Source organism: Leucoraja erinacea, chromosome 4, assembly GCF_028641065.1.
Source record: "Leucoraja erinacea ecotype New England chromosome 4, Leri_hhj_1, whole genome shotgun sequence".
NCBI classification, from domain to species: Eukaryota; Metazoa; Chordata; class Chondrichthyes; order Rajiformes; family Rajidae; genus Leucoraja; species Leucoraja erinaceus.
In genome coordinates, this window is record NC_073380.1 from 93,595,207 (window position 1) to 93,607,866 (window position 12,660).

Genomic DNA, 12,660 nt, shown 5'->3' on the forward strand with positions numbered 1-12,660 from the left:
ACTTCAAGCCAAAGCAGCCAAGCCACCATTTGCAGTAAGTAGTGCCTTTCAACTTCAAGCCAAAGCTCCCAAGCCACCATTTGCAGTAAGTAGTGCCTTTCAACTTTAAACCAAAGCTCCCAAGCCACCATTTGCAGTAAGTAGTGCCTTTCAACTTCGTCAAAGCACCCAAACAAACATTTGCAGTCAGTACCTTTTTACTTAAAACAAACCATATTTTCATTTTCAAACCACATTAAGGGTACTCACAATTGTGTAGACATTTGATCAGTGTTATTCAGAGCTCCGAGAGACGTGATCCTTGGCTTCATCCATCTTGCAGAGACTGAGTGAGGCACACCACTTCCTGGTTTTATAGTCCCTCCCCCCTTCCTCCAGCAGGTGCAGCAGAGAGAATGGTGATTTTTTTAAACTGCAAGTCAAAGCTCAGAAGTCATCATGTGCAGTAAGTAGTGCCTTTCAACTTTAAACCAAAGCTCCCAAGCCACCATTTGCAGTAAGTAGTGCCTTTCAATTTCAAGCAAAGAACCCAAACCACCATTTGCAGTAAGTAGTGCCTTTCAACCTCTACCCAAAGCACCCAAGCCACCATTTGCAGCAAGTAGTGCCTTTCAACTTCAAGCCAAAACACCCACCATTTGCAGTAAGTAGTGCCTTTCAACTTCATGCCACAATTTGCAGTAAGTGGTGCCTTTCAATTTCAAGCCAAAGCACCCAAGCCACCATTTGCAGTAAGATGTGCCTTTCAACTGCAAGCCAAATCACCCACCACCATTTGCATAAGTAGTGCCTTTCAACTTCAAGTCAAAGCACCCAAGCCACCATTTGCAGTAGAAGTCCTTTTAACTTCAAGCCAAATCACCCACCACCGTTTGCAGTAAGTAGTGCCTTTCAACTTCAAGCCAAAGCGCCAAAGCGACCATTTTCATTAAGTAGTGCCTTTCAACTTTAAACCAAAGATCCCAAGCCACCATTTGCAGGCAGTGCATTTTTACTTTAAACAAACCATATTTTCATTTTCAAACCACACTAAGGGTACTCACAGTTGTGTAGACATTTGTTCAGTGTTATTCAGAGCTCTGAGAGACGTGACCCTTGGCTTCATCAATCTTGCAGAGACTGAGCGAGGCACACCACTTCCTGGTTTTATAGTCCCTCCCCCTCCATCCAGCAGGTGCAGCAGAGAGAATGGTGATTTTTTAAAACTTCAACCCAAAGCTCCCAAGCCACCGTTTGCAGTAAATGGTGCATTTCAACTTCAAGCCAAAGCACCCAAGCCACCATTTGCAGTAAGATGTGCCTTTCAACTTCAAGCTAAATCACCCGCCACCATTTGCAGTAAGTAGTGTCTTTCAACTTCAAGCAAAGCACCCAAACCACCATTTGCAGTAAGTAGTGCCTTTCAACCTCTAGCCAAAGCACCCTGGCCACCATTTGTAGTAAGTAGTGCCTTTCAACTTCAAGCCAAAGCACCCAAGCCACCATTTGCAGTAAGTAGTGCCTTTCAACTTCAAGCCAAAGCACCCAAACAACCATTTGCAGGAAGTGCCTTTTTACTTAAAACAAACCATATTTTCATTTTCAAACCATATAACCATATAACAATTACAGCACGGAAACAGGCCATCTCGGCCCTACAAGTCCGTGCCGAACAACTTTTTTCCCTTAGTCCCACCTGCCTGCACCCATACCATAACCCTCCATTCCCTTCCCATCCATATAACTATCCAATTTATTTTTAAATGATAAAATCAAACCTGCCTCCACCACCTTCACTGGAAGCTCATTCCACACCGCTACCACTCTCTGAGTAAAGAAGTTCCCCCTCATGTTACCCCCAAACTTCTGTCCCTTAATTCTCAAGTCATGTCCTCTTGTTTGAATCTTCCCTATTCTCAAAGGGAAAAGCTTGTCCACATCAACTCTGTCTATCCCTCTCATCATTTTAAAGACCTCTATCAAGTCCCCCTTAACCTTCTGCGCTCCAGAGAATAAAGACCTAACTTATTCAACTTTTCTCTGTAACTTAGTGGTTGAAACCCAGGCAACATTCTAGTAAATCTCCTCTGTACTCTCTCTATTTTGTTGACATCCTTCCTTTAATTGGGCGACCAAAATTGTACACCATACTCCAGTTTGGTCTCACCAATGCCTTGTACAATTCTAACATTACATACCACCTTCTATACTCAAAGCTCTGATTTATAAAGGCTAGCATACCAAAAGCTTTCTTTACCGCCCTATATGAGATTCCACCTTCAAGGAACTATGCACGGTTATTCCCAGATCCCTATGTTCAACTGTATTCTTCAATTCCCTACCATTTACCATGTACGTCCTATTTTGATTTGTCCTGCCAAGGTGTAGCACCGCACATTTATCAGCATTAAACTCCATCTGCCATCTTTCAGCCCATTCTTCCAAATGGCCTAAATCACTCTGTAGACTTTGGAAATCCTCTTCATTATCCACAACATCCCCTATCTTGGTATCATCTGCATACTTACTAATCCAATTTACCACACCTTCATCCAGATCATTGATGTACATGACAAACAACAAAGGACCCAACACAGATCCCTGAGGCACCCGACTAGTCACCTGCCTCCAACCCGACAAACAACCATCCACCATTACCCTCTGGCTTCTCCCATTCAGCCACTGTTGAATCCATCTTGCTACTCCTGCATTTATACCCAACAGTTGAACCTTCTTAACCAACCTTCCACGAGGAACCTTGTCAAAGGCCTTACTAAAGTCCATATAGACATCATCCACTGCTTTACCCTCGTCAATTTCCCTAGTAACCTCTTCAAAGAATTCAAGAAGATTAGTCAAACACGACCTTCCAGGCACAAATCCATGCTGACTGTTCCTAATCAGACCCTGTTTATCCAGATGCTTATATATATATTATCTCTAAGTATCTTTTCCATTAATTTGCCCACCACTGAAGTCAAACTAACAGGTCTATAATTGCTAGGTTTACTCTTAGAACCCTTTTTAAACAATGGAACAACATGCGCAGTACGCCAATCCTCGGCGACTATTCCCGTTTCTAATGACATTTGAAATATTTCTGTCATAGCCCCGGCTATTTCTACACTTACTTCCCTCAATGTCCTAGGGAATATTTTGTCAGGACCTGGAGACTTATCCACTTTTATATTTTTCAAAAGTGTCAGTACTTCTTTTACTTTGAACCTCATAGTATGCATAGCTACTCTACTAGTTTCCCTTACCTCACATAATTCAATATCCTTCTCCTTGGTGAATACTGAAGAAAAGAAATTGTTCAATATTTCCCCCATCTCTTTTGGCTCTGCAGATAGCTGTCCACTCTGTCTCTCCAATGGACCAATTTTATCCCTCGTTATCCTTTTGCAATTAATATAGCTGTAGAAACCCTTTGGATTTACTTTCACCTTACTTGCCAAAGCAACCTCATATCTTCTTTTAGCTTTTCTAATTTATTTCTTAAGATTCTTTTTACATTCCTTATACTCCACAAGCACCTCGTTTACTTCATGCTGCCTATTATTATTGTAGATCTCCCTCTTTTTCCAAACAAGATGTCCAATTTCCCTTGAAAACCAGGGCTCTTTCCATTTTTTACTGTTTCCTTTCAACCGAACAGGAACATAAAAATACTGTACTCTTAAATTTTCCCCTTTAAATGTCCTCCATTTCTCTTCTGCATCCTTCCCATAAAAACAAAATGTCCCAGTTCACTCCTTTTAAATCATTTCACATCTCATCAAAGTTAGCCTTTCTCCAATCAAAAATCTCAACCCTAGGTCCAGTTCTGACCCTCTCCATAATTATATTGAAACTAATGGTATTGTGATCACTGAACCCAAAGTGCTCCCCAACGCATACCTCCGGCACCTGTCCCATCTCATTTCCTAACAGGAGGTCCAGCACTGCCCCTCCTCTAGTAGGTACCTCTATGTATTGCTGCAAAAAACTATCCTGCACACATTTTACAAACTCCAAACCATCCAGCCCATTTACAGAATGTGTTTCCCAGTCTATGTGTGGAAAGTTGAAATCTCCCACAATCACTACCTTGTGCAAACCAAATTAAGGGTACGCACAATTGTGTGGACATTCGTTCAGTGTTATTCAGAGCTCTGAGAGACGTGACCCATGGCTTCATCCATCTTGCAGAGACTGAGTGAGGCACACCACTTTCTCGTTTTATAGTCCCTCACCGTCCCTCCAGCAGGTGCAGCAGAGAGAATGGTGATTTTTTTAAACTGCAAGTCAAAGCTCCCAAGCCACCATTTGCAGTAAGTAGCGCCTTTCAACTTCATGCCACCATTTGCAGTAAGTAGTGCCTTTCAACTTCAAGCCAAAGCACCCAAGCCACCATTTGCAGTAAGTTGTGCTTTTGAATTTCAAGCAAAGCACCCAAACCACCATTTGCAGTAAGTAGTGCCTATCAACCTCAAGCCAAAGCACCCAAGCCACCATTTGCAGTAAGTAGTGCCTTTCAACTTCAAGCCAAAGAACCCAAGCCACCATTTGCAGTAAGTAGTGCCTTTCAACTTCAAGCTAAAGCACCCAAACAACCATTTGCAGGCAGTGCCTTTCTACTTCAAACAAATCATATTTTCATTTTCAAACCACATTAATGGTACTCACAGTTGTGTAGACATTTGTTCAGTGTTTTTCATAGCTCAGAGATACGTGACCCTTGGCTTCATCCATCTTGCAGAGACTGGGTGAGGCACACCACTTCCTGGTTTATAGTCCCTCCCCCTCCCTCCAACAGGGGTGGCAGAGAGACTTACAAAACAAAGGCAAAATGATCCCATCCCCCATCGCCACCATTCATCTAGCAAAGCCTCTTTTCTAGAACTTGATGGGCTATTTGATTAACTTCTGTCTGTATGTCTTGGTTCCTTAAATCAGAAATAATATTTAACATACTCTCCATTATTCATTCTATAAAAACAAGGTGATAGGTTATTGTAACTTACATTTTTAAAGCATAATTTAGCATTGCTATAAAAAGGTTTACAGCTAGAATTACTTCTAATCCAATGAATGATCCCAAAAGTATGTATGTCATAACTTTATCTTCTTCATACATTCCTCGGTAATTGTAACTATCAACGATACTTATACGAAACATGGTGAATAGACAATTTGACAAGGTACTGAACTCTGGGAGCTCTTTGTAACCTACAATTAAAAAAAACAATAGAACGAAATTAGAATTCTTGTGAACAAGAGTAAATTTAATTAAATTCAATAAATGGATCAATGAAAGTATTTAATGAAGCACAGACTATTTAAAAAACAAAATGAAATTCTGATAATTCAACAGATGGTTACGTTCTAATTATAGGCAGAGGTGATTGAATGAACATTGGAGTTGCTGTTGGACTGCAAGAGTGACAGCTAAAACAATTCTAATGATCGAGTTACAGACAGACACTGGATTGAGGAAAGAAAATAATGAAATCCTAAAGTACAATAGAAGAGTTTGAAATTGTACAATGCACTATAACAAGCCTGTACACTTAAATGCAAATGGAACTGGGGAAACCACAGGTTGGAAGCAACGCACAACATTCCAGCTTCACCTGTCATATTTGAGTATTGTAAGCCCTCGTTATAATGGATCATAGGAGGGCGATGGTGTCCCTTATCGCCGATTGTTCACTATAACCATGTAAGGTATTATCATTGTATGTATTAGAAACAAAGAACTGCAGATACTGGTTAATATACAAAAGGACACAAAGTGCAGGAGGAACTCAGCAGGTCAGGCCATATCTCTGGTGAACATTGATTGGTGATGTTTTGGGTCGGGACCCTTCTTCAGACTGATTCAGTCTGATGAATTACTCCAGCACTTTGTGATGTTTCATCTTAAAGCTAGGCGCCGATGCTGCTGGTCTGCACTAGAGTCCTTCTTCACCAGCTGCCTTACTGTGTAGTTAACGCAGTTGTTGATGCAGCTCATTTGTAGCCCCTTGGTGACAACTCTGTCTTCAGGACATTGCTAATGGCTTTGATCCACTCCTTGCTCCATTGCCACCTCTTTCTCCTCCTACTCCCATCACTTTATCCACTCTTCCACTTCCTCCACAACCACTGCAAACTCCTTCTCCACTACAGTTGCTAGCATCTTTCAAGGTGGAACATATCGATGACTCAGGAGTAGGAGGAGTAGGTGGTGGGGTGTTGGGAAAGTGACTGAGACAAATCACAGGGAAAAGGAATAGGTGGCAGCGGAGTGGCAAGCAGATAATGCGGTGGGAGAAGGAGGAGGAGGCACTGGTGGAAGGCGGAAGAGGCCGAGGGGACAAAGTGACGACCGACAGGAAGAAGCGGCAGCGGGTAAGAGGGGAGGGAGCCACGTGGTGCCGAATACGTCATATTGGGTGGGTCGGCAGGTCTGTCCACTATTACCAAAATCTGTTGTAAAGGGGTCTGTTAAAACAAGGATTTATTGTAATTGAGTACAAGGACCATTTTCAAACATTTTCATATAGAATAACAATTTTATTATTCTTTGCAGTCAAAGTGCATGTTTTTTCAAGGTTACACAAATTGATTCCTCTTTATAACAGACATAATATAAAAGAATAATTATTAAGACTGTCAATTACATGAATCAGGCGTGTAATTTCGACATGCTTTTAGCATTATTGAGCATGCAGGAGAAATAGGATATCCTTTTTAGTCCTTGAATGATACCTCGCAGAGAGTCAGTGGCTCGCGGAGAGTCAGCAGTGCAAGGGCTGCTTCTGCGAAGACCAGCACGAACAGCCGGAAGCTGATGAGCTGAGAGACCCCAAATGGTGCCCACATAGTCTAGTACATAATTAATACTCAGCATGGATTATGCACAGAAATGCAAATCTGCACAACAGGGACTCATCCTGCTCCTGCACTATTTAATGGGATAATGGGATTTACTTCCAAGATTATTGGAAGTCATTTCAGGCTTGTGTTGAAGGTGTCTGAAGAATATTGCTGGATAACATGTATTATATTTTTCCACGGCTTGAAGTGAAAGTTGCCTTTTGTAAATTGGAGTTTTGGTAATGGTCATTTTGCGATTCCAATATAATCAAGAGGAGAAGAGCAAAGTCCTTTATAGAGTTAGCCATAGAAGGCAGGAAGACTCTGGATGAGAGGGCACAACTGCTGAGAGTCATCCAGGGGTACTTGTCATCTATACCAATGACTTGGATGAGAATGTACAGGCATGATTGGTAAGTTTGTAGACACTAAAGTACATGGTATCATAAATAGTGAAGATGATTATCAAGAATTACAGTGAAATCTTGATCAATTGGTTGAATGGGCTGAAAAATAGGATGAGAAACTCGCATTTCATCATTCTCTGTGATTTCCAAACTACCAATTAGCTGTTGACTGTGGTCACCGAGCCCTTGATCGACAGCACCTTCGCCTCCAAATGACTGTACCTGAGGGCAAGGTAGAGACCTTCATCCACCATATCTGAAGTCTGCAGTTTCATGTAACCTTCCCCAACAATGCAATAAGGTATGTGTATCAAAGTTAAGTGTGCGTTTATGTGCATTCCCATTTCCTCTCATTGGTGCGTCATTCTGGCTCTTAAGAACTCCCTATGTTCCCTGCCAGTCTGGATTTTTTTCAGTGTCCAGCTTTCACCTCATCCATTATTAGGATCTTAGTGCCACTCTCAGTGAAATATGTACACAGTTCCTTGCCGATATTGACATTTTTGGAGTCAGTATACCAGAAGTTGCAACCAGAGATATCAGCAAGATACCAATTAAATGAAGATAATTTAAGTTGGTGCCTGGGATACTGAAATAATTTGGACTTATTGGAAGGGAAAAGGGAAGACATTGTGAAAGTGCAAGTACTTGCGTAAGATGTTTATACTGAAGTGCAATCCTGGAACAGGGACAAACTGGTGGGGGTCTTCCTGAAGAATCTTTTTAGTACCATTTTCAAGAATGAACAAATTTCCGGTTCTTTGCATCAGTATATTTTGTATATAAATAGGCAATGCCACATAGTGGTTTAGAAAAAGCGTGCCTTACAAATATTCGGAAGAATGATCATTTTCTATCTCAAATGATAAAACTCTCATGTCATATGCAGCAGCATTTAAACAACAAAAAATGAAATTATGTTTAACACATAGTTATAGTTAATTAGATACATCATACCTCCAAAGGTCAGGTAGAAGGCAAATCCAAACGGTAGAAAGATCTGTACATAGAGGAAAAGGAACTTAAGGATGACTGGTAAAATTTTTCCAATCATGATTACAAATGGCCCAATAAACCTACAGAAAAACAACAAGTACACCATTCCTAAAATTAACCACATATATAACAAAATATAACACATCCGTTTTTTTATATTAAAGGCCTTAAAATAAACCAATAAATATGTTATCAACTTCCACAGCATCTTAATTGAACACTAAAAAATACTCACTTGAAAGGTCTGAAGTTCTTCATATTCCAAAGCCACAACGGAGGAAGTGTTACAACTACCAGCTGCACATGAAGCCACTCTATTATCATATTCTTCTGCCATATCATATCAATCACATGTGTAAGTAAGACAGCCAGTAGCATAATAACTACTAACCAGCCATGAAGGTACCTAAATAAAAATACAACTGAAATATAATAGTTACTAGACCGTTGGGACCCGTCCCCTCAACGCGCGGTTGCGGGGAGGGGGCCTGCGGCGTCACACTCACACTAACCACCCCTCACACACACACACACATGGGGTGAGAGGGGGGTGTGATGGGGGGTGAGAGGGGTGTTTAGAGGGGGGGGGGAGAGAGAGGGAGGGAGAGTGGGGGAAAGGGGAGGGAAGGGGAGATATAATAGTTATAATCCAAATATCTTGCAAATCTATCGTGCAAATTAGTTATGCCTCCCAAATTTTCTTTGATTTCTTATCTACTGTATGTTACCAACTTGGGTGTACATTCGCATACATTGCTCTCCCGGTGGTCATTTTTCAGGCAGCAGCCAAAACAAGAAGAATCAATTGACTGTGGAGAATATCAGTTTAGTTTAGTTTAGTTTAGAGATACAGTGCAGAAACAGACCCTTGGGCCCAACGAGTCCGACCGACCAGCGATCCCCACATATTAATACTGTCCTACATACACTAGGGATAATTTACATTTATACCAAGCCAATTAACCTATAAACCTGTACATCTTTGGAGTGTGGCAGAAAACCGAAGTTCTTGAAGAAAACCCACGCAGATCACAGGGGGATCGTCAAGCAGACAAGTGCCCATTGTCAGGATCGAACCCGGGTCTCTGGCACTGTAAGGCAGCAACTGTTCCGATCCGCCACCGTTCCATTTGACATCTATGCACATGTGATTATGAGCAGGAGTCCCAACTGATTTCCCCCTTCCTATTTCAGAAAGTGTATCTCAATTGCAATAGCCCACTGCCATCTAACTGAAATCTAATAACATGGCAAAGGATTTGGAATCATTTCAGTTGTATTGGTTCGTACTAAACCTCTGTGTTTTCAACAACACAGTCATCTGGGAACCTCTTTGAAATTGATCTAATTGGACAATCATAGAAAGATAGAAACATAGAAAATAGGTGCAGGAGGAGGCCATTCGGCCCTTCGAGCCAGCACCGCCATTCATTGTGATCATGGCTGATATAGTCCCAAATCAATAACCCGTGCCTGCCTTCTCCCCATATCCCTTGATTCCACTAGCCCCTAGATCTCTATCTAACTCTCATTTAAATCCATCCAATGATCTGGCCTCCAATGCCCCCCATTTGTGTACCCCCAGATACCATTGTACTTCCCCTTTTCCCAACTTGATGCCATTTATATAGTAATCTGCCTTCCTGTTTTTACCACCAAAGTGGATAACCTCACATTTATCCGCATTATACTTAATCTGCCATGCACCTGCCCACTCCCCCAACCTGTCCAAGTCACCCTGCATTCTCATAGCATCCACCTCACACTTCACCAGCCATGGGTGGTTAGGACCCTTTCACTCCTACTCTTTGCTTCCGGTCTGCCAACCAATTTTCTATCCATGTCAACACCCTACCCCCAATACTATGTGCTCTAATTTTAGTCACCAGTCTCCCGTGCGGGACCTTATCAAAGGTTTTCTGACAGTCTAGATACACTACATTCACTGGCTCCCCTTCATCCATTTTACTGGTGACATCTTCAAAAAATTCCAGAAGATTAGTCAAGCATGATTTCCCTTTCATAAATCCATGTTCTTGGACTAATCCTTCTACTGCTATCCCAATGCCCCATTATTACCTCTTTAATAATTGACTCCAGCATCTTTCCCACCACCGAAATCAGGCTAACTGGTCTGTAATTCCTCGTTTCCTCTCTCGCTTCTTTCTTGAAAGGTGGGATAACATTAACTATCCTCCAATCCACAGGAACTGATCCTGAATATATTGAACATTGGAAAACGATCACCAATGCATCCACTATTTCTAGAGTCACCGCCCTGAGGACCTTGGGATGCAGACCATCAGGTCCAGGGGATTTATCATCCTTCAGTCCCATTAGCTTACCCAATACTATTTCTCGCCTAATGAAAATTTCTTTCAGTTCCTCTACCCCCTTAGATCCTCTGTCCTCCAGTACATCTGGGAGATTATTTGTGTCTTCCTTAGTGAAGACAGATCCGAAGTATCTGCCATTTCCTTGTTACCCATAATTATTTCACCCGTGTCTACCTTCAAAGGACCCACATATGACTTTGCTACTCTTTTTCCCTTAACATATCTAAATAAGCTTTTACTGTCCTTCTTTATATTCCTGGCCAGCTTCCCCTCGTACTTCATCTTTTCAGCCCGTATTGCCCGTTTTGTTTCCTTCTGTTGTCCTATGAAAGTTTCCCAATCCTCTGGCTTCCGGCTACTCTTTGCTGTGTTATACATCTTTTCTTTTAGTTTTATTCTATCCCTAACTTCTCTTGTAAGCCACAGTTGCCTCCTACTCCCCCAAGAATCTTTCTTCCTTTTTGGAATGAAATGATCGTGCTTCTTCTGGATTATGCCCAGAAATTCCTGCCATTGCTGTTACACCATCATTCCTGCTAGGATCCTTTTCCAGTCTACCTTGGCCAGCTCCTCCCTCATGCCTTCATAGTCCCCTTTGTTCAACTGCATAACTGCCATTTCCGATTTAACCTTCTCCTTCTCAAATTGCAGATTAAAACTAATCATATTATAATCACTACCTCCAAGCGGTATTGTTCTCTTATCAAATCTGGTTCATTAGACAACACTAAATCCAGAATTGCCTTTTCTCTGGTCGGCTTCATTATGGTTGTTTTAAATTGGAAGCTCTGATATCTGAGCCAATGAAGAGCTTTCAACATTAAATTATTGATCTAAGATATTAACAAAGGATGCTCTTAACCATCAAACTCACCATATATCCAGGCGATATAATTTTATTGATGCTGTATCACTCAGTTTCTTCTTTAAAATTGTTGCCTCCTAAAATAACAATGGAAATTATTATTTATATGCAGGTTAATTCTGCTGATTAAGTCATCATTAAGCATTTATTCCTACTAGTCGGTTCTGCCTTTTGTATTCACAGAAACCCATGACTATTCTTAAGAATGTTATAAGCAAAATTCAAGGTTATCCAAATAAATAAGCCTCCTTGGTACACAAAAATGCTGGAGAAACTCAGCGGGTGCAGCAGCATCTATGGAGCAAAGGAAATAGGCGACGTTTCAGGCTGAAACCCATCTTCAGACTGATGGGGGGTGGGGGGGGGGGAGAAGGAAGGAAAAAGGGAGGAGGAGGAGCCCAGGGGCAGGGGGATGGGAGGAGACAGCTCGAGGGTTAAGGAAGGGGAGGAGACAGCAAAGGCTAGCAAAATTGGGAGAATTCAATGTTCATGCCATCGGACGCAAGCAACCCAGGCGGAATATGAGGTGCTGTTCCTCCAATTTCCGGTGTTGCTCACTCTGGCAATGGAGGAGACCCAGGACAGAGAGGTCGGATTGGGAATGGGAGGGGGAGTTGAAGTGCTGAGCCACCAGGAGTTCAGGTAGATTATTGCGGACTGAGCTGAGGTGTTCGGCGAAATGATCGCTCAACCTCCGCTTAGTCTCCCCGATGTAAATCAGCTGACATCTAGAGCAGCGGATGCAGTAGATGAGGTTGGAGGAGATACAGGTGAACCTTTGTCGCACTTGGAACGACTGCTTGGGTCCTTGAATGGAGTCGAGGGGGCAGGTGAAGGGACAGGTGTTGCATTTCTTGCAGTTGCAGCGGAAAGTGCCCAGGGAGGGGGTGGTATGGGAGGTAAGGGAAGAATTGACAAGGGAGTTGCGGAGGGAGCGGTCTTTGCGGAAGGCAGACATAGGGGGAGAAGGGAAGATGTGGCGAGTGGTGGGGTCACGTTGGAGGTGGTGTGTACCTTCGATCTTCCAGCATCTGCAGTTCCTTCTTGAACACAAATAAGCCTCCTTGCCTGATAAAGAGTACACCTTATCCCTCAGCCAAAATGAGTGAACTTACAAATACCAAACTCCAGTAACTTTTATATGATTGATCTACAGCCTTGAATAACAGAATAACTCAACCAATTTGAGTGGCACAATTTAGACAACCATAATACCTTGAAGTGTTAAATCAGA

General features: G+C 42.1%; 1 protein-coding gene across 1 annotated transcript in view; it reads right to left on the reverse strand.

Moving 5' to 3' along the window:
- The window catches only part of LOC129696066 (transient receptor potential cation channel subfamily A member 1-like), a 135,326-nt gene that overhangs the window by 29,932 nt on the left and 92,734 nt on the right, over positions 1–12,660 (reverse strand). Inside the window, exons 13-16 of the mRNA XM_055633474.1 lie at positions 11,436–11,503; positions 8,461–8,631; positions 8,187–8,305; positions 4,986–5,190 (exon numbers count right to left, since the gene is read on the reverse strand). Of these exons, the coding sequence (XP_055489449.1) occupies positions 4,986–5,190; positions 8,187–8,305; positions 8,461–8,631; positions 11,436–11,503 (563 nt within the window). The remainder of the gene's footprint in view (positions 1–4,985; positions 5,191–8,186; positions 8,306–8,460; positions 8,632–11,435; positions 11,504–12,660) is intronic.